The sequence below is a fragment of the Xiphias gladius genome, unplaced genomic scaffold, assembly GCF_016859285.1.
Source record: "Xiphias gladius isolate SHS-SW01 ecotype Sanya breed wild unplaced genomic scaffold, ASM1685928v1 HiC_scaffold_89, whole genome shotgun sequence".
NCBI lineage: Eukaryota > Metazoa > Chordata > Actinopteri > Istiophoriformes > Xiphiidae > Xiphias > Xiphias gladius.
Window position 1 is genome coordinate 1,872 of NW_024402618.1, and position 21,817 is coordinate 23,688.

Here is a 21,817-nt window from a genome sequence, read left to right on the forward strand (position 1 = left end):
AAAATCTCGCTCCAAGACTCCAGAACCACACAACCACAAAAAGTGTTGCTTCTATCAATAAAGGACAAAGTCAATTCTATTCTATTCACAGAGATAATACATTATGTTTTGTATGACTCTGTTACAGCCATAACATTCAACACAAGGAAATGCCATTTTTCTCCAGGGCATCTTGTACCTCAGTAAAGCAACCAGGATCCAGTCTAAAATGTCTCAAAAAGTGAAGAGTAGGGATGGGTATTGAACCTCACTAGTTTTTGTAACAGCGCAAATGTTTGCTTAGCACAGACTAGCAAATACTGACACGTACCAATTTGACTGTTTTCGAAAAACAAAGTTCTTGCACGGCTGCTTGTGAACAAAATTTAACATTATTCAACATCACTCATTCAACAAAACGTGTTTTCAATACTTCCAAGTGCTGAGGTATTGCTACTGAAATTGTTACCTTTTAGGTACTCTACTCAAATGAATATTGGCAAGAGTTTTGCAAACTTTCAGACAAAAGCCAGCCCTACTGGATGTGAGTGCAAATTTAAAAACCTGTTATGCAGCAGATGTCTGCACATGTAGGGCTTCAAATCTATCAGTGCTTTTTACTCAGGCCACTTCCACCACACCAACACATATGGACGATGCTATGCAAATGACTGTCTGGGAGGATTCAACAGCGATACAAGCGATGCTAATGACAGCACTGACAACCATGATGATGGTATGTGACACTCACAGTGACAAATGGTGACAGGCATTTTCCCCTTTACTTGACAGCAGAAGGTAGAAGGATGACAGGTAATGAGGGAGAGGGAGGAAAGCAGACTTGAACCGGGAGTGTTGCAATTTGACCACCAATCCACCTGGACAGCGCCAAATGGTGACAATGTGTTAAGAGTGATGTTGAATACAGGATTCTGTCATTTGTGTCTCTCATACAGTATTGTGTGGTGAGAAGAGGCTACCAACCAAAATCCAGAAGCAAAAGAAATAACAGAAAATTACTAACCAAGTATCAGAATGGCATCTTCCTTCTTGACGTGTTCTTCCAGAAGGTGCTGGAATCTGGAGAAGCTGCCCAACCAGTCATAACACTGCTCTGTCTTGTATCTTTCATCCCAGTAGTCAACATCTTTGTACCGGGAGTTGTCATCTGGCATGCAGTCCATATTCTCTGTAACATGTAAATGTGACCAAATTAAAAATAAAGAAAGAAAAATATCATCTGTTTCAGAAGAAAACACTACCGCTTTTATCGTGGTTATATTTTCACAAGCACCGATCCGGCAACCATCATAGTTCATACGAAGAGCCACTAGTTGTGTTGCTAAAGGGAACCCATCCACTCCATACAGTCAGTGGTCATTAAGTTTAACTGAAAAATGTTCATAACACAAACTCATTAGAAGTTAGAAGAAAACTAATCTGCAACTATTGTGATAACTAATGAATTGTTTGAAGTCATTTTTTGAGTCAAAATGCCAAAGGTTCCCTAATTACAGCTTCTCAAATGTGATGACTTGCTGCTTTGTTCATATCAATGAAAATATTTGGGTGTTGGGTTGTTGGTAGGAAAAAAACAAGGCAAGGAAACGATTCTACCTTTGGCTGTGGGAAACTGTGACGGTCATTTTCACCATTTTCTAACATTTTATCGACCAAGTGATCAACTGGCACAATAATCTGCAAATTAAGTGTTGTCACCTGATGCATGGTTTTATGTGAGCTTTCATGGTGGGTTCCACATTTGCTTGACATTACAGATACAGTGTTCTACGTACACTGTGGTTTGTGTGTCTTTGAGGTTGTGTGTTCTTTATCTGGCTGCAAAAAATACATTTCTCCTCGGGGACAACCATATTGGCTGCTTTAAATATTCCCACAGAGATTAGGATTAAATTTGTACTGACCTCTTGATGGCATAAAAAGATCATTTATATATATTTTTTAATTCTTTCAGAGCCAATTTTCCATCAATGTGACTTTGAATTGCTGAATGTGTGTAGGTAGCTGTTGACGTTTGTGATATTTCTCAGGATTTTCGTCGTCACTCCTGCCACTAACGGTCGGAAGCAGTCTGCTACAACTCTAGCTACCGTTAGCTAATATTTCGCTGGGGTAGCATTAAACCATGTTTTTGGTTATTTATAACCGCTTAACATTGATTTTCTGTCTTAAAAATAAAATAAAAAAAAACACTGGGGGTTTAATCCTCCCTCCGTCGACTTTATATCTTTCAACACATGTGCCGTTAAACTTGACCTGTGGTTAACCTTTAAATGCCTGAAGTGGATCACACAACGTTAGCGTCGGCTGGCACAAGCATGAGCCATTCATACATTCGTCTTCTGAACTCAGCACAAAATGAACACATTTGTCGGAGTTTCTAGGTCTTGTTTGGTGCTCTTGAAGCTCCCTCGCCGTTCAAGTAGCTGAATTAAATATTCATCTTCAGGTTGTTGTCACTGCGCATGCGGGGACGAGTGTTACTTGGAGCCGAACGGCGCCCAGCTCTCACCGCCAGTACAGTTTAATTCATTTACTTGATTTCTGACCACAACACATCCTATGCAGAGTGATTTTTGAAATACACATGGTTCATTTAGCTACTTACAAATTTCACGTTAACGCCTGTGGCTCTAAGGAGTTTTTTTTAAAGCCGGTTCGTAAACGTGAATATCCACGTGTTGTGGTTTTACGGAAAGCTAGTGCCTTAGACTTGATATTAGCGTCGACGCATCTCCAGCAAAATAAAGCGTGATGGGGGACTAAAGCGACCCTGGTCTAAAAGCTCTGAGTCCTTTGCGAAACTAGTGTAAAGAGATACATGTTTCCTCGGCGTTATCTTTCTGGTTCTTCTAGGGAATGTTTAAAAGGCGATTTGATTTAACACTTCCGTGCCCTATACATTCATGCTGCTTTCAAACACACCTGGTCAAATCTGCGACGCTGAAGTTCGCTTCCGATTCGGCAGGCAGGGGGAAAGTTAAGGGAAACTTAACTTACAGTGCTGAGCGACCGATTCTCCGTTTTCTTGCACCTCTTACTGTTGTGAAAGCGTGTTAGACATTTTAGGTAAAGCCTTGATGCTGTCTGAAAGCCACTCTCAAATTTGCGAAACCTATATTCTATTAGTGAAAACGCAAAAAAGGGAGATTTCACTGCTTTTTTTCACCTGTACACCACATCAGTCCAGGTCCTGATCAAAAATCACTATACTTAGACTGGTCAAATCTGTAAACCAATTCTTGCCTCTGGCCCATCCAGTCCTCCTAAACTGGAATGATACCATTTGTGTTAGTTTGTGGCAGTTTCATTAAGTACAACTTTATTAGGAATATGTAGCGTGTGATCATGATTGAAACTAGATAATAATAATATATTATCCACTTGTTGCACACAATGTCTTGGACTATACAATGTAAACAAAAATACATGTATGCATAGAGTTACATGGTAATTGGTGTCCGGGTGATCTGAAGTGTCAACCAGCAGAAAGATGACATCTAGAATATGCCAATATATATTTTCATATATGTCTTCTAAATTGCTCTCTGACTGTAGAAATATTAGGAAAAAAAGATGGACTTCATAGAAGCTGAGCAGATTTCCCCATTTTTAGAAGTTAGGCTAAAGTAATAACTCACAGCTTCTATGTTTTCTACAGGACTAAACCCTGCTAATTCATTGACAATTGTCTTATATGTTATTCTATTCTGAAAACTTAACAGGTTTTCACTCAAAAGTACTACTCTGCTTGCATACGCACCAATAATATCACACAGTAACAAAAGCCTACCGAATATCTTTGCATGGAATGGAAATCCATTCATAAATGAGTTTGTTATTTTTTTGGTTTTTTGAACCATCACTTGATTTTAATGGAAACCTGTTGGCTTACAGTTATTTTGTAAAAGTGTTGTTGCAAATTCACATTTGTGAGATAAGATAATATCTCAAAGTTATAATGCTGTAACGTAGCCCTCGACCATACCTAAAAAGACAGACTGCGTGTGTATGTAAAAATGAAAAGGATCAATGAATTAATCATTTAACTGAAGCTGAAATTTGGAAATGGTCGGCACAGGAAATGGTTTGTACCCCATGTGTATTGTCAGAAATTTGCTCTGTACTTAACATACAGTGACACTATAACAGCCTGTCTGCTTAATGTGAAAGCCAGTGATTGTACTCGAAAATCCCTTTTGAGAGAATAGATGGAATCTACGCTGTTATACTCTATATTAGACTGTATACACTGTAAATCCCCCGCTACCTAACGACAAACATTAAAATGTTTGAATTAAATAAAACTACCAATACCACAGTAGGAAAATATTCCAAGTTAATCTACCCGCTGAAAAGTTCACAAACATTTTTGGGAAAAACTGCCCAGAGTTTTATCTCTGTGCGTCCAGTAGCTTAGCACAAAGACAGGAGGCAGGGGGAACTGCTAGCCTAGCTTCGATAAAAGACAACTGCAAAGCTGTCTGCCTTACAGGTCATACGGCCAAAACACGCACAAGGCCACAGTGCAGTTAGCTTAGCATTACCAGGGGGGATTTGGTTTCATCATGATCACAGAGAGAAATGCCTCGACTTCAAAACTGTCTGCACCAACGACAAGATACAAATAGTCTCTTCTCTACATAACTGAACCAAACTTTACCATATCAGCGCTACACTTTTATCAAATGAGGCTGTCATTTCTCCCAGTGAGCATTTAAGCCATGTGTCTCCCACTTGTCTCGTGCTCTCTGAACCTGAAGGGGTCACCTCTGTTGTCCAAAGCTGGTGAGCGAATATTCTTTTAGACGGATCTGTCTGGGTCCATTCTCTGAAGTTCCTAAATGATCTGCCTCGCTGTAATCTTTGGAAACCTTCTCTGATCATTTTCCCGATTTGTCATTACTGGGGGAAAAAAAAGGATTACAGCACAATATCAGTGTTTTAAACTGCTATTAGTTTGTGTCTGCGAAGCCCATAAACCTGACCACGTAGCAACGTCTAAATTAAACTGCGTGCGTTTTCGTAATTGTGGAATTGAAGATTAGGGTTGGGTTCCAATAGTCTATTCCATTAACTTTCACCAGTCGAAATGACTGAATTTCAGGCGGCGATCAGCTGTCTCCAATTAGTGTTCACACCCTAACAGCTAAAATAAAACTTGGGACCGCTGTGTGCTTAATGTGCTGTCTGCAAGCCAGTGATTGTACTCGAAAATCCCTTTTGAGAGAAAAGAAACATCGCCCTCCGCCTTTTTCCAGTTCAACAAGCGTGCTGACTATAATCTCCAGAGTTTCTCTTTCCGATTGCTTTACTTCACTGTCAGTTTAAACTGAATTCGTATCATATCAACGATATGTTAACGGACCTGTTTGCATGTGGGTCTGACGTTTGTAGATTCCGGATCAAAATTTAAATCACATTTTTTCCACACTTTTAACGAGTGTTAACCCCATTTAGAAAAAAAGAAAAACGTCTCCACTCTTTCTGTTCTATAGGTTGTTTTTATTTCATCTCATTTGAAACATCTTAAAGTCACATTTTACTTTTGGTTACTATTTATCATATGTTTTTGAACCATGCCCCTCTGTTTGTTGATCTTATTTCTCTTAACTGGCTGAGTTAACTTGTCACATTGTTAGTGAAATCATTTGATATCGATTAATCCATGTAAAGAATTCTTGAAATCTTGTTTTGAGTGGTCCTGTTTAAGTAAAGCTTAATATGTGTATTAATACTGCTACGATTGGGGCAGGGCCAACTGTAGAAGTTAATCAACAGTTCATTTTAGTCTGTACTCTATGTTAATCTTTCCGTTTGTATTTCACACTCTGAGACGGGAGGACCATGAGTCAACAGGCTGGTGTTTCCTTTGATGATAATGGCTGCAAACACCCTTGTAGTTAATAACCAATCTGTACATAAACCACAGAGTCAGTTTGCTGGCTAACATTCAATAAAGTACACCAAATTGTTGCAGAGGCATTAAACAGAGAGTATCCATCTGAAAAACCTGTGGAACTTTCATTTCAACCATAAAAACTCCCACCAATACTGAGAGTCAGTAAAATACAAAAAACAAAATCCTCCAGGACCAGAGTATTTATTTTATTGTACGTCTTTTTTCCCAGTTCTCCCCAGAGAGCAAGCCAATCTCTGATTAAATGACAGGACCACCTCTACAGCACGACAGTAACAACTCTGTTGGGGACGTCTTGGTGTCTCTGCTGACGAGATGAGTCGGGCTCGTCCTGCTGTCCAGTGACTTGGAGGCGACAGTGGCAAGGAAAAACTCCCTCTGAGAGGAAGAAACCTTGGGAGGAACCAGGCTCTCTGGGGGAGGGGCCCATCCTCCTAAGGGCAGGGGGGGACCTCCAGCTGCTCCTGGATACGAGATGTCTTCTTTTTCTTTGTCTGTCCTCTACTTGTCTTCTCAGTCAGCTGACGTCCACTTCCACGTTCGTCACCTGTACAGAGATGACAGACAAGTTTAATGACAGACTTACCTTTTCTCTTATTCAAGTCCCTGCCCCTGTTGTCTGGTCTTTGGTTTGGGTCTTCTGGTCATCTGATTCATATTCGGTAAGTAGTGTCCCCCGTCTTCAACCTGTTCTAGTCCTGAGAATGGAGACAAAACATTTAGGGTAAATGCTGCATTAGTGTATTTAAAACTCTGTCTCCTCTTCTGGACTTGAGTTCAGGATGTGACGGTGTCGTCTTCTTACATGTCTCTTGTAGAACAGGACGTAGGCTGAATTTTGCCGCTGCTGACAAACGGACGAGCCGGTCGTCTCAAAGACCACCGAGTCGTTGTACGTGAACCAGCTGTCGGTCGGCTCGTCTGGACAGTTGTTGGGGTGAAGACCGTCGCAGATGTAGTGTCCTAACAGGAGAGACTTTGTCGTTAACACCTTGAACAACAGTGGAGGTTATGAAGGTTAACTGATACAAGAAAAACTGTGCTTTTAAACTACTCTTTCTCAAAATTATGACAGTTTGTATATTTGTGTCCAACATTCCAGCACCACTTTCTAATAAGCCATCAAGTCTGCAGTTACAGGGGCTAAGTCAATTATAAAAAGTTTTTACAACGATGAAGCATAAAGGATGTTTCACAACCTGACAAAAGTTTTTTTGTTTTAAATTACGGCTTATACCTTATCTTTAGAGCATTAGTGAGGGATTTATTAATCACTAACAAAGCCATGAGTTACAACTTATTAGACAGTGGTACCAGAACGCCTCTGAACATGATGTGACGCTCGACAGTTTCCACAGGAAACATGAAAAGGTCGACTGTGTGAGTAGAATCTGAAAAATCTACTCAAAACAGACAGAGTTCCGCAGGTTTTTGACCAAAATTGTTAAAAGAAAAAAACAAAAACAAACGGAAATCAAGAAAAAACAGAATGTAATTTTTAAGTTTCTGTATGAAATCAATGATCCCATGATAGAGAACAGCGGGTCACATTCAGCCTTCAGTGTGTCATCATCTTACCTGCTTCTCCTTTGAGGCCAAAATGGCTGATGGCGCTAATCAGGCTGTAGCAGCGGCCGCCCTGAGAAGAAACACAGTATGTAAGAGTTGGCTTCACACACACACACACACACACACACACACACACACACACACACACACACACACACACACACACACACACACACACACGTCAGCCTGATGTTTCTGCTTGTTGTCGGCTATGTCGTGTCCTTCTTTACCTGTAGGGAGGACACCACTATGTCCCTCTGCAGCCTCACAGCGTCTTGGATCTTCTCAAGGTCAAAGGAAGACGTGAGGCGGAAACGCTTCAGGTGCAGGATGAGCACTCTGTAGGACCAGGTGTGAAAAGAGAAAAGGATGAATGTTGAGTGGAAAGAGAAAGTGAAGCCAGATGAAAGAAAGACAAGATGGGGGTATTGTTAGATTCTTATGCATCTCATGGACCCCGTAGGGTCCGTGGACCCCGGTTTGGGAACCACTCGGGTCCCCAGTCACTCACCTTGGCAGAGTTGCGAAGGCTGATCTCTGGCCCGACGTCCGGCCTCCGCACTCACACCTGAACTCCAACTCCGTCTCCTGCAGAACGAAACAGAGACGACAGGCTGTGTGTTGGAAACTGGGTAACACCACCACAACATGTCCACACACACAGAGAAGATGTGTCTGTTTGTGTGTGTGTGTGTGTGTGTGTGTGTGTGTGTGTGTGTGCCATGAGGCTTCAGATCAGTCACTGATGATGTGACTGAAAGAGGACAAGTGGATCTTACCATCAGGTACTCCTGAAGCATCTCTTCCACTGACCCTCCAGGAACCAGGTCCAGAGACAGGTTCGTAAACTCTTCCTGTCTCATTGACTGGGCTCCACACCTGCACATTAAGGGGACGGTACGCATTCAAATACAGCTGTAGTGGTCAGAACACAACTTTGTAGCATAACTGGACCAGACTGGGACTGCGTCAGACCAGATTATTACAGAGGCCAGGTGGCCCTGACTCTTTGACGGACTACGTGTGTGTGATCTTTTTCTGCGTCGTCTTACTTCTTGCACCTCCTGGTGTTCTCCATCCTGAACAGCAGGTGATCCTCTACAGGGCAGGTGTATCTTCTGCCCAAGCGTTCTGCACTCTTGCTCAGTAGAGGGGACAGACTCCTGATCTGGTCCACAACCGAGATCAGGAACTCATGAGCGTCCTGAACACACAGAAACACACAGAGGCGTTTAGACACAGAGCGGAAACCATCAGGAGGAGGTGAAACAAAAACACATGAAACCAGCTGACTCACTTTCTGCAGAGAGTCCCTGAACTCGGGAGCATGGACAGTGACTGCCTCCTTAAATGAGCGCAGGCAGTGGCTTTTATGTTTTGGGTCTGTCGAGGAGTGAGTGTCCCTGATATCCATCAGTCGTCTGCAAATGGTGAAAGGAAGGAGAAGGGAGATGTTTCCGCTGTTATATCCTTATTTCACTTTGTTCCTCAGGTTTAGTCTTTGGGGTTTCAGTTGAGAGTGTGTGTGTGTTGGCTGCTGTACCTCAGCAGTTGAGCCTCGGGGACTGAACTCCAGACCCGCTCCTGACAGCTGATACTCCTCACAAAGTCCTCCAGCGTCAGGAGGCCCTGCAGGCTGGAGTTCATGTAGCAGCTCTGCCCGATGTTTGGAAATCTGACACACAAACACAACGAGTCAAAACACACAATAACGTCATCAATTCTTCACTGACCAATCACAAACTGGAGCTCGGTTTCTCCTGCTTCAATTACTCAGTTTGATACGTTGGATTACTGCCTCGGTACAGCTTTGGTTCTCGTGTAGATGTACGAACCCGAAGCGGTTGACGGTGGGCTCCTTAAAACCATTGAAGCCGGTCAAAGAAATTCTTTCGGTGCTACAAAGAGAATAAAACACAAATACACGGTCAGTAAACATGTCAAGAGGTTGACAGTGCAGCGCGTGTGTATCAATGCAAAGCCGAACATTAATAAAAAGATACGTTAGCACAAGTTTTAACAGAAACATAAAAACACATGACTGGAATCTGCTAATCTGGTCAACAGGTGTTTAAACAAACAGACTGACACTCGATGGAAAAAAATCTGAGTTATGTTCATGTTTTCTGGTGCTGTTTGAGGTTAACGTTTGTCATACACACCCAAATTTCCAATTAATCAGCTGAAAACCACAACAAATTTGATCTAAAAGTCAAAATTCCCTTATATACACACTTCTAAATCACGTGGTCAAAAAATGGACCTTTGGTCTAAGATTGAGATTTAGAAGATTCGAAAATGTGGAGATGTTTTCCTCCTACCTGTTAAATACTCTCTTGAACAGGGCCTCCAGGAACACCTGCTCCATGATGGCAGGATAACCGGTGTAATCCGACGGCAACGCGTTGTCGTCCACTTCAAAGGACCACTCCAGGTCTGGGTCGACCTCGCCGGTGTCGTTCAACAACATCACCTGGTCCTGTTGTGAAAAATAGCGGGAGTGTCCCTGCTCGTCCTGCTCGTCTGTCTTTGTGACATTTGCAGAGCTGCTGCTGGAAGGGGAACGAGATCGTCATTGTGAAAGAGGGAAAACAAACACAAAGACTCACAGGTAAACGTTTGATAAAAGGAAGATTTTAAGGATCTTTACAGAATATCACTGCAAGATTAACCAACTCAGATGGACCTCATTTTAACCAAATGACAGTGTGCAGAGGATTCTATAATTGAGAAGATGATATCGTGTTGTTTTTGAGTATATTGATCAGTGAATATAAGAAAAAGCATCAACAGTCACTGACTGTCTTTGTTCCTGACAGTCATTGCCAGCAGCATTCAATGACTGTTTCCTTTGAGGGTTCTCCTTCTCTCCGTCGGTGTCGGCAGCTGGCATGACCGAACATCTTCTCTGTTGGACGAAAGACAAACTCTCATGGTTAAGTCGCCCAAAGACAGAACAACGAACCACATCCCTTTTATTAAGGAGCTCTCATTAAGTCCGGAATGGCAAGTATGTGGTTACCCTGAAGCATTTAAATGGCCGCCAGCACCAAGGAGTCTTCTTGGTCGACTTGACCGGTGTCGCAGTTTGGGCGTTTGCGGTGGCGTCACTGGCGGTAAAGAAAAATATGGTTGGTCATTTTAACGCGGACTTAAAGTGTAGGCGGAGACAAACCATGCAGAGACTGTGGGCACTTGTGGTATTCTATAGGGTTTTGTTTTTTTTTAGGAAAAATCCCAAAACCAAATGAGTTAGCAAACAACGTGACTGTAAAAACGAATAAAACGTATTCAGGATGAAGTTTCTTACTCTTTCTCCTGTTGGGCAGACGGCTTCTCCTCAGTTTTCTTCTTCTGTAGAGTAAAAATAAAAACAGTATTATGAGAAAACTATTTCAAACATCTTTTTGTGGTCATTTAAAACTAAAAAGTTCAAATATAAAATGTGTAGACAACTAAAAGTTAAGATGAAGGAGAAGCCCTGACACTTTACGTCAAACGTACCTCAAGCTGGCCAAAGAAGCGATTTCTCCATTTCCTCTTCTTAGGCTTTTTGCTTTTTCCAGCCTCAGCTGTGTTTGCCGACGCTGGAGCAGTGTTGCCAGAGGGGCTGTCTGGGACGGTGACGCTGGTGATGAAGAAAACACTGTTATAATCTGATGTGGAATAATTTCTAACAAGGAATAAATCATAAATAATCGGCACAGAAATTAATATCGCTCATAGAATCCCACAGTTTGTGCCACAAAAACATTTATTTCTACAGTTACTCCTTAAATACTTGTTACCCTTGCAACATTTTTGACTTGTGGACCCAGTTTTTTTCCTGTTCCAGGTTGTTACAAGGTCAAAACTGGTGAAAAATGTGCTTTCAGGTCACAAGTCTCATATCCCAGGAGTTAGGACAACAGTAAAATAACAGTTTTGTGTTTCCTTACCTTCTCTGAGAGTCGGAGAGCTGGTTCTTCTCATCCGCCACCGCATTGCCTTGAGTTGCTTGTTTTTTCTGTTCAGAATAAAGAAAAATAAGATGAATATCCACCGAAAAATAATGTGCTATGTGGCAGAGAGAATTTCACGGAGAGTATTTACTCAAAGCTACACCCGTTTTATTCAGTTTGCAAGGTCACATTAAAAGCACTGAATCTAGGGGCACGTGCATCTGTGAAACTAACCTTTCGTCGCAAACAACGCAGTCCAAACATTTCTGTAGCGTTTTTGATCTCTTCTATAACTTGGAGTTAAGCTGAAATCTTCTGCACTGTTTTTTAAGGGGAAACTGATCTCTCAGCAACACTGTGACTTCAGAACAAAAGTGTTCTAGAAGGTGAATCGTTGATTTGTCATAAGGTGAATTCTGTTCTAGGCCCATATGCAAATGATGGAATCTATGCTGTTATACTCTATATTAGACTGTATACACTGTAAATCCCCCGCTACCTAACGACAAACATTAAAATGTTTGAATTAAATAAAACTACCAATACCACAGTAGGAAAATATTCCAAGTTAATCTACCCGCTGAAAAGTTCACAAACATTTTTGGGAAAATCTGCCCAGAGTTTTATCTCTGTGCGTCCAGTAGCTTAGCACAAAGACAGGAGGCAGGGGGAACTGCTAGCCTAGCTTCGATAAAAGACAACTGCAAAGCTGTCTGCCTTACAGGTCATACGGCCAAAACACGAACAAGGCCACAGTGCAGTTAGCTGGGGCTGAGTGTCACCGTGACAATAATCTCATTTTGCACAGAGGGAGGAAAACAGGTAGCGTTGGATCAGGCTTTGTCATGTTGGAGGAAGGTGTCACTTTAACGTCCATCGTATCAAAAACTTTCCCCTCATTACCAGGGGGATTTGGTTTCATCATGATCACAGAGAGAAATGCCTCGACTTCAAAACTGTCTGCACCAACGACAAGATACAAATAGTCTCTTCTCTACATAACTGAACCAAACTTTACCATATCAGCGCTACACTTTTATCAAATGACGCTGTCATTTCTCCCAGTGAGCATTTAAGCCATGTGTCTCCAACTTGTCTCGTGCTCTCTGAACCTGAAGGGGTCACCTCTGTTGTCCAAAGCTGGTGAGCGAATATTCTTTTAGACGGATCTGTCTGGGTCCATTCTCTGAAGTTCCTAAATGATCTGCCTCGCTGTAATCTTTGGAAACCTTCTCTGATCATTTTCCCGATTTGTAAACTGCTATTAGTCTGTGTCTGTGAAGCCCATAAACCTGACCACGTAGCAACGTCTAAATTAAACTGCGTGCGTTTTCATAATTGTGTCATTGAAGATTAGGGTTGGGTTTCCGATAGTCTATTCCATTAACTTTCACCAGTCGAAATGACTGAATTTCAGGCGGCGATCAGCTGTCTCCAATTAGTGTTCACACCCTAACAGCTAAAACTGACTTCGGACCGCTGTGTGCTTAATGAGCTGTCTGCAAGCCAGTGATTGTACTCGAAAATCCCTTTAGAGAGAAAAGAAACATCGCCCTCCGCCTTTTTCCAGTTCAACAAGCGTGCTGACTATAATCTCCAGAGTTTCTCTTTCCGATTGCTTTACTTCACTGTCAGTTTAAACTGAATTCGTATCATATCAACGATATTGAAGCTGATCAGCTCATTCATGAATTTTTCGAGCAATTAGCTGGTGGAAAAACAAGGCTTCAACGTCGGGTGGCTGCAGCTGATGGTAAAGTGTCAGATACACGGGGTCTGGATTTGATAAAAGGCCATTAACCCTACTGAAGATGAAGAAATCTACTGGGTGGTATCGGGGCCGAAGCTGAAATATCCTACTGATGGTCAAAGCAGTTAAACCTGAGGAACGAATAACAGCATCATATTCTGCTGTTTTACAAACGGTGTCGACAAAACAGAAACACCTTTCGACTACTGCCTGTAAAACGAACCAGACGACCTGTCCCCTGTCTTATTGCAGACCTCTTGCAGTGTCAGCGCGGTAGACAGTTTGGTTGTGGCACCTAACAACAGACAACATATCACAACCCGTCATCCTCCGCCATCCGCTCAGAGCTGGGATTGTGGCGCGAGTGCCTCTGAGAATACGGGACACTATCCACAGTGAGACGCCCGAACCGATGCTGTAAAAGGAGTCTTTGCTTAGGCCACTTTATGAAAACCGCAGGATGAGATCACACGCCCTCCGCGTGTGTGACGTGACACTTATCGGCCAATTCGAAAGAGTAAAAAGTCACCACAGCCGCAGGAGGAGAAACAGAGGACAGCAAATGATTGATTTGCACAAGTGCAAGATCCTAATATTTTGTTCGTTAGGAACACCTGTCAGTATAATCCAGCACTGTTCGACAGCAGCAGAAATCACAGCCTCCAGAATGACCACTAAAGTAAATCGGCACCTCCTTCAAACACTTTCAATAAAAACTGAACAATACTGTCCTCATGAAGGGAGGATTTATCGCAGGCCTGTTGTCTTACAACGCACCAGTTTCATCTAGTTGTTCCTCGTAAACCGGCAAGTGAATACATGTGTCGCAGCAGTCTGCTTGAATTTGTGGTCCAGTATTTTCTGATCAGGGACCTGACAAATAGGGTCTAGTATTATTATTATTGATATCCTAACACGGCAGTGACGTCGACGTTAGATGATGATGATGATTAGACAACTGAATAAAATATTGAACTATTAATGAGATAACGGGCAGGTTTGGAGCGGGCACTGCTCTGGTAAGATCGACTGACTGTGGCTCCAGTGTGTTGTGTTAATTGTAAGAATTATTTCATTTTTCCAGGACAAAGCGAGTGATTTTGCGGAAATAAGGAATATTTCCGGAGAATTTCGGTTTTGGTTTTCTTATTTATTTCATTATCAGCTTCAAAATGAAAAAATGAAAACACACACAGTCATTAACCTTTTTTTGATGTCTACAAAAATAAGAGAGAGAAATTTTGATCAGTTTTTCTTTTTTTCCCTTTTTCGTGATTGAATACAGGAATTGACCAGATGATACACGGACCTGAACGGGAGTTATCGGAGATCATCATGGCGGCACGTTCAAGGACCCTGCTCTTTAAGGATGTCACACATGGATTGGTGATATGGGTAATGGCAATTGGCAATTAAGTTTTTGCTTGTTAGTTTTATATAAATGTGTTTTATTTGAATCTGGTGACACACAGAATATGTCAACTGTCCTTAAAAACAAGACAAGGAGCTTCTTCGCTGCCTGTTTTGCTCATGAAAAGCTTAAGCCCACAGACAAAGTACACCTGATAACCCCCCCCATTGAGAGTCAAGACCCTCATCTATCCCATATCACAACATCTCCCATCTGAGAGGTCAAAGGTCAGATTTCCTCCCCCTATAGTCTTGATATCAGCGGGAGCAGAGCAGCTGTGCGGAGATCCGCTGAGTCTTTTCTTTTCCTTTTTCTTCCCGTTCACCTCAAGCCTTTCTCTCATTTCCATCTTAAGAATGACTGGTCTCCCGTCAGAGAACTGCTAAGTAATTTAAACGCTAATGAGAGAAAATAAAAATGACACAGTGTTTCCCTTCTTTGATCGAGCGGCCCAATTAAAAGTAAGAGAGATAAAGAGACCCGAGGGGAGTTGGCTCTTTGTTCTCTTTTGTCAGGTGAATTAAGGTGCAGCCCAGTTTGAACTGGGGACCGGAGCATCGTCATTCCAATTGGTTCCAGTAGTCAAATAAAAAGGAACACTGATGACTGTGACCCGAAAGGGACGAGAGGTGCAAAAGGTTTGGTTTGGCCGTGCGTAGCTGCAGTGAAATAGCGGCTGACTACTGAGTGATGGGTGTTTCTGTTTCCCCGCTGTTACATTTAAGGTCAGACGCCGCGGCACACGATCCCTTCGGCGTCGGACAAAAAAGTGAATTCCCGTGGTTTGGTACATCAAACGGAGAAATCTGGCAATAATCCATATTTTTATGTGAACAAATCGTATGCGCAGACCCGTGTCAACAAGTAACGCATCCTGCATTCCTGCATGTGTGTGTTTCCAAAGCGAGACACACTGTAATCTGATTCCTCTGAGCCTCAGGGCTCCATTGTTGTCCAAAGACCATTAAAGACCCCGGTGAGCCACACTGCGGCACTGGGCGACATGTTCCTTCACCACCGTGAGTCTACTGTGACTCATTCCCGCTGCCACAAATACGCACTACAGCACCAGATGTGGGCAGTTTTACTGTAAGGAAATTAAACTCATATCTGAGAACAAGAGGATTTGATCCCAAGAGTTAAACATTCATTCTGACTCAGGAGGTTAAAGTTGGATTCGTTCTCCCTATTGTGGTATTGCTGATTTTACTCAATACAAATTTACAGTTGAGAAATAAACTTGTAAGCGCTTTCCAGCAGACGAACTATGTAATAGCAAGACTGTTTTGTTTTTTTAAAAGAGAGACAAAGAAACGTCACCGTTTTGAAGGATCAGTACTGAGTTTTCCGACAACACTGCCATCTGTGATAAGCTGATATCTGTCATTTTGTTGACAGTAAAATGGACGTATTCGTGGAGCTTCACGGAGGTGGAACTGCGCGGCGCCTCTGCCTTGTTTCCAGCTCTGCGACAAGAAACCTCCTGCAGCACAGAGACGTTTTCCGTTTAGACTGCCGATTTCAAAAAACACACGCCGGTGAAACTGTTGACAGAGCGCCGTGAACCGCAGACACCTTCTCAGAGCCTAGAAGTCGCTTTTTGAATGGAATTCACGTGGCCCAAAAAAAAAAAAAAAAAAAACGTGGAAATGGTCTTGTTTCCCAGAATTAGCTCAGCTCAAGGCACAGAAAGCACAGAAAGCAGGGAGTAACACTCCAATTTACATGCTGCATCTTCTTTATTGAACAGGCGCAGCATTAGAAACCTAAAAACAAGACATTGGGATTTTAGCAGCAGTTGACTCTCTGCCACAGATGCACATTATTTTTCAGTGGATATTCGTCTTATTTTTCTTTATTCTGAACAGAAAAAACAAGCAACTCAAGAAAATGCAGTGGCGGATGAGAAGAACCAGCTCTCCGACTCTCAGAGAAGGTGAGGAAACACAAAACTGTTATTTTAGTGTTGTCCTAACTCCTGGGGTATGAGACTTGTGACCTGAAAGCACATTTTTCACCAGTTTTGACCTTGTAACCACCTGGAACAGGAAAAAAAACACAAATAAGCCGGGTCCACAAGTCAAAAAGGTTTCAAGGGTAACAAGTATTTAGTGTGTGGACCTGGTTCCTGGAGGGTCCGTGGAAGAGATGCTTCAGGAGTACCTGATGGTAAGATCCACTTGTCCTCCTTCAGTCACATCATCAGTGACTGATCTGAAGCCTCATGGCACACACACACACACACACACACACACACACACACACACACACACACACACACACACATCTTCTCTGTGTGTGTGGACATGTTGTGGTGGTGTTACCCAGTTTCCAACACACAGCCTGTCGTCTCTGTTTCGTTCTGCAGGAGACGGAGTTGGAGTTCAGGTGCGAGTGCGGAGGCCGGACGTCGGGCCAGAGATCAGCCTTCGCAACTCTGCCAAGGTGAGTGACTGGGGACCCGAGTGGTTCCCAAGCCGGGGTCCACGGACCCTACGGGGTCCATGAGATGCATAAGAATCTAACAAAACCCCCATCTTGTCTTTCTTTCATCTGGGCGCCACTGCTACAGCCTGATTAGCGCCATCAGCCATTTTGGCCTCAAAGGAGAAGCAGGTAAGATGATGACACACTGAAGGCTGAATGTGACCTGCTGTTCTCTATCATGGGATCATTGATGCCCTGCATCTGTGTCGTTTTCAAAGCTGAGATGTATCTCTGCTTCCTCTCACTTTAAGAAAATCTTGGGGTTTATTTTTCACCAAGATTTTGATTGAGCACACTTGAAAAACAAAAAAAAAAAACAACAACCCAGAACCCTTGGTTGAAATCCATGTTTAGAAAACAGGACAAAGATTTGAATAATTCTTCATCTCCTTCCAAAAACAGAGAAAGAAGAGCTCGACTCAGCAGAGACGAGGCCCCGGGCTCCTCAGGCTGAATACCATCATACGTAGGTTTTGATTTTCTTTTCTCACAGAAGTGTCTCCGGTGAGGTTTTCCACTAAGAGAGGCTCAGACTGTGTCGGCATCTCTTCCAAGCTTAAATTTAAGACAAGCAACGGGACAAGTTGCATGAAAATGGAAAAAATTTTGAATCCGGACACTGTCTGCCATTCCCTTAACACTGAGCAGCCATGATCAGGTTTCAAAGTTCCCGATATCCGAGAACTTTTTTCCTGACTCGACCTAGTTTCTTTTTCCTTTGGCTTTTTTTTTTTTCCGGCTGCTCGTGTCCTGCTGATATGATTGACAGATCACGAGTCCAGTTGTTTCGGGGTGTCAGCAGTCTGCCAATTAATCCTAAGGGGAGCAGGGGCAGGAGTGGAACAGGTGAGGCTATGATTAGATTCAGGAAGCTTGTACCTCAGGGAGGTGACTTAGGAAGAACCTTACCTGTCAAATCACAAAGTCTCATTTTACACAAATGCCCGGCGCGGCTGTTGCACAGAAGCCAGGGCGGGAGATGGGAAGGAAAGTTTGCGGTGTCGGTCCGAAGGCTCCGTCGAAAGAGCTGCCGTTTCTCACCTGTGAAACCTCTTTGTCACTAGCTGCAGTATTGTTTACCGAGCCAACTAACACTTGTTTCCATTATCAGTTAACCACTCGATTTATTTTTTTTTTGACTAATCGCTGACTGGTTTAGTCCGATAAATGTCAGAAAATAAATTCCCCTGGAGTCTTCACATTACCTGCTTTGTCTGACCAGCAGTCCCAAACCCGAAGGTATTCAGTTTACAATCATATAAAACAACAACTAAAAAGAAGCAAACCGCTCACATTTTCGGCGTTTGAGCTTAAAAAAAATAACCAATTATCAAAATATTGCAGTTTTAGGTCGGAAAAGGTGCGTAAGATGTTTCCTGATATTTCTTCGACCTGTAATAAATGTAGTGTAGGACGAGTCGAACCTATGCAACAGCTTTTCACAGCTTTTTGGCCTAAATTAGTCAGCTGTCTTTTTCAGAGATCTCAGGGGGACTTTCTGCAGGAAAGGAGTTAAAGGAAAAACATCTTCATACTTACACTTTTTCTTGCTGAGAATTAAAGAAGGCCCAGAGAAGATCCATGCCGCCATCATTTCTGTATGTTACGTATGGAGGTACTGCGGATCCAGGAGGCTGTGAGCCTAGCTAAGCTCAGAGACTGGAAACGGGAGAAATCAGGAGAAATCGTTTCAAAAGTTCACAAATAGACCTACCGGCACCTCCAAAGCTCCATAATAAACACGGATCCTGTTTCCTAAAGCCGTACACAAACAGAAAAGGGAAAATGAGAGAAGTCGTGGTTTTACGGGGAGTTGCGTGCTGCAACGGTTTCCTGAGGAACGGCAGCCGGACGCAGTCGGCGGTGGTAGAAGTATTCAGATCATTCCTTCATTCAAAGTCCCGCATTCAACGTGTTACTGAAGTAAAAGAACAGGAGTGTTACCAGCTAAGTCTGCTTACAGTGGCAAAAGTAGCAGTACTCGCTGCGGGAGTTGCAGCTGGTTCAAGCGGAGCTGACTTTCACTTTTTTCATGTACCGTTGCTCGGACTGATCTTAAACAACGCAATATAATTCATGAGCTGATCGCGTATTTCCACCTTTGCCCAGTGAGGACCGTGTATCCCCACAACAAGCTCGTGTTCAGCTTTCATGGCCACGGATTTTCAGATCACGTGGAACCCGCATCTGCAAAGTAGCTATGGCTGCCAGACAAACGTGGGGAGCCAGGAACCGGTCTAGTCAGACATTTATAGTCCATCTGCAGATCAGTTCTGTCCAGACAACGTATGTAGTCCTGCCTGGTTTTTTTTCTGCCTAAATCGAACAAAAAACTGGATTAGCGGCAGGGGAAACATGCAACGACATAGAAAAACCCTAAAGGCGTCGTCTCTTCGCTGAGCTGTCAACCGTACGATTTTTTTACAGCGAGCAGCAGTTGAGATAACTGTGTGATCTGCATATCTTTCCCCACAGCCGATTAATGCAATATCCCCCTACTATATTTCCCGCGGCGCTCGTTGCTGGTAATTGTTTCTCTGATGTTGGTGATCCGTCGGCAGCAGGAGAAAACCCTGACCCCTCGGTCCGTTGCCGATTGACCGAGGGCGGCAGAAAGATAATAGGAGGGTGTTTAAGTTAAAATCAATATTGTTTAGGTTCATTTACTGTTGTGTCTCCTGCTGACAGATGGACAGATCTGTAACCAGGAGGTCACAAGTTCAGCCCTCACTGTGTGTTTTTCTGTTGCTGTGGATAACGTGGCAACAAGACGTTCTACATTTAAAAATAGACCTTTTCTTTTTTTGCCGTTGGCAGTGAAATGAAAGCCGCGATATGAACCTGACGTTCTCGTGTTTTCCTGCAGATCCCACAGATGTGCGCCGCCGTCTCCAGCGAACCGTGCGCCAAGTTCCCGATTCTTTTTTGTTTTTTGTTTCAACAAGACACAGATTTGTGTAAACAGGAAAAACCTACACGGATTATCCAATCAGGACCAGGTGGATAGGTGGAAGAGAGCCAGGATACACTCAGAGAGACCTGATGCACTCTCAGTACGGTGCATCAGAGAGGCTCTCGAGACCTGCTGAGGCTGGAAACCTACGCAGCAACAAAAGTCTAAAAGAAGAAAAACTTAAGTGCTGGAATTTTAAAAGAATATCCACAGTGAAGTGGTTCTAAACATGTAGGTCAGGAAAAAGCAATTTGTCAAGAGCACTCAGTAGCTACATGAGTAGCCATCTTACAACCTGGCCTTCGTTTTGATTTTAGCCAAACACCTGTAAAGTTTCGTGACTGTGTGTCGGACAGACGTGACGCTACAGTGGTGACAAAACCTGTCCACAGACACACACCTGCCAAAGTCCTCGAAACCCCCCATGTGGTAGATCCTGCTACAGCAGGTGCCTCCAGGACTACGTTTTGCCACGACGACACACACACACACACACACACACACACACACACACACACACACACACACACACACACACACACACACACACACACAAGGTAAAAACAATACCAGCCAAGCTGTCGCGGCTGGTAATAATGCAGCTGCTGGAAACCCGTGAAATTACAGTTTATTATTATTTGTGATCTGACACACATCCTTGAGCTGCATACCTTTTTTTTTTTTTTTTACCAGAAGCCACCTCTGATGGCCTTCTGACAGCTCTGGTAGCAGAGGTACATATTCCAGTGGGAAACGGTAGCTGGTAGCACTGACGATGCCAAGCGAGACTGTAGACGAGACACCGGACATATATAGGCCAGGTGTGCTACATTAACACGAAACTGGTCTCAGAGATGACTGCAGTGTGAGCAGGCAGAGCTTCACTGCTGGCAAACTGTGTCGACACAGGATTTAATCAGCATTATTGATCGGCCCCGCAGGATAATGAGAAGAGGCTCCGCACGCCCGCTTCATGCCGTTCCCCCGAACATTGCGACGCATTTTCAGGCTGCTCCTCCATCAGCTGTCAATGAAACTCGAAAGACCAGAGCTCTGATCAGATCGCCGGAGCTAACAGCTGATGTTTCCTTCTTGGGAGGGTGAACATTTTCCACTCGTTACGATTCGTAGCTCTGGGCACGGAAACAGCTTTTCACGTTGATCTCCTCATACGCTCTCAGGTATTTTGGGCGGTTTTCTGCCCCCTCCCTACGCTGCATCTCGCTCAGAAACCCGTCTGTAGGCCAGTAAGGAGCGCTGTCCTAGCTGGTCCTGCGCTGTACTGAAGAGTGTCGGAAAAAACCCGACAACTTTTTTTTTTTTTAAACTTTTTAACCATGAGATCACAAAGAGTAGACGGGAATTAGACGGGAATTTGCCTTGACTGACAATTCTCTGAAAACTTGTGCATTTTTGTCTTTTTCTGTGTTTAAATACAAACATAATTCAGCTCTGTATTCAAAGCAGTTGCTAGGCCTCCCCTTGTTGAGAGTTTAAAATCTCAACAGTGAACCAAAAGCTATCCAGGCTCAGCGAAGGTACATAACATACTTCCTGGTGGGAAAACCGTATCTGTTCACATTACAGAGGAAAGTCACATTAAATCCCGAGCTTTAGGAAAATCTGATCCTGGCTACTGTTCGCCTGTTTCCACCCGGCTCGAGTATTAAAGATGGATTAAAGACACACATGTTATCTGCAAAGTGAGATTAAAATCATGTACGCTCTGCAAAATGAGATTAATGTTGTGGCTGACAAACTATATCTGTTTCCCCGCAGCAAATCT

The 21,817-nt window shown here is 43.2% G+C and overlaps 1 protein-coding gene and 2 long non-coding RNA genes across 4 annotated transcripts; 1 reads left to right on the top strand and 2 right to left on the bottom strand.

Moving 5' to 3' along the window:
• Nucleotides 1–659: 659 nt before the first annotated feature.
• On the bottom strand, nucleotides 660–2,919 carry LOC120787952. The gene is made up of 3 exons (XR_005707139.1): nucleotides 2,609–2,919; nucleotides 1,004–1,168; nucleotides 660–857 (listed from the first exon to the last, which is right to left on the bottom strand). It is a non-coding gene; the product is annotated as an uncharacterized LOC120787952 (long non-coding RNA).
• Nucleotides 2,469–6,855, top strand: LOC120787953. The gene is made up of 3 exons (XR_005707140.1): nucleotides 2,469–2,517; nucleotides 6,132–6,582; nucleotides 6,739–6,855. It is a non-coding gene; the product is annotated as an uncharacterized LOC120787953 (long non-coding RNA).
• Nucleotides 6,507–12,659, bottom strand: LOC120787951 (ubiquitin carboxyl-terminal hydrolase 37-like). Of its 2 annotated transcripts, none has more exons than XM_040123426.1 (16): nucleotides 11,428–12,659; nucleotides 10,994–11,117; nucleotides 10,800–10,843; nucleotides 10,512–10,599; nucleotides 10,291–10,397; nucleotides 9,811–10,038; nucleotides 9,325–9,387; nucleotides 9,033–9,164; nucleotides 8,787–8,910; nucleotides 8,542–8,693; nucleotides 8,269–8,368; nucleotides 8,001–8,077; nucleotides 7,720–7,828; nucleotides 7,499–7,559; nucleotides 6,726–6,883; nucleotides 6,507–6,618 (listed from the first exon to the last, which is right to left on the bottom strand). In XM_040123426.1, the coding sequence occupies exons 5-16, from the start codon at nucleotides 10,380–10,382 to the stop codon at nucleotides 6,613–6,615; spliced, it is 1,302 nt and encodes a 433-aa protein (XP_039979360.1). In that variant the 5' UTR covers nucleotides 10,383–10,397; nucleotides 10,512–10,599; nucleotides 10,800–10,843; nucleotides 10,994–11,117; nucleotides 11,428–12,659; the 3' UTR covers nucleotides 6,507–6,612. The 2 variants fall into 2 exon arrangements, with proteins under 2 accessions (XP_039979360.1, XP_039979359.1); XM_040123425.1 differs by having other exon boundaries at nucleotides 9,811–10,041; nucleotides 11,428–12,658.
• Between the last annotated feature and the right edge of the window lie 9,158 nt (nucleotides 12,660–21,817).

Bases quoted from the DNA above. Each gene is read 5' to 3' on its own strand.
- LOC120787951 (XM_040123425.1), bottom strand. From the start codon at position 10,382: ATGCCAGCTGCCGACACCGACGGAGAGAAGGAGAACCCTCAAAGGAAA. The intron at 8,369-8,541 runs GTAAGACGACGC...CTTAATGTGCAG, and splicing joins AACACCAGGAGGTGCAAGAA to GTGTGGAGCCCAGTCAATGA. The intron at 6,884-7,498 runs GTAAGATGATGA...CTCTCCTGTTAG, and splicing joins TGGCCTCAAAGGAGAAGCAG to GACACTACATCTGCGACGGT.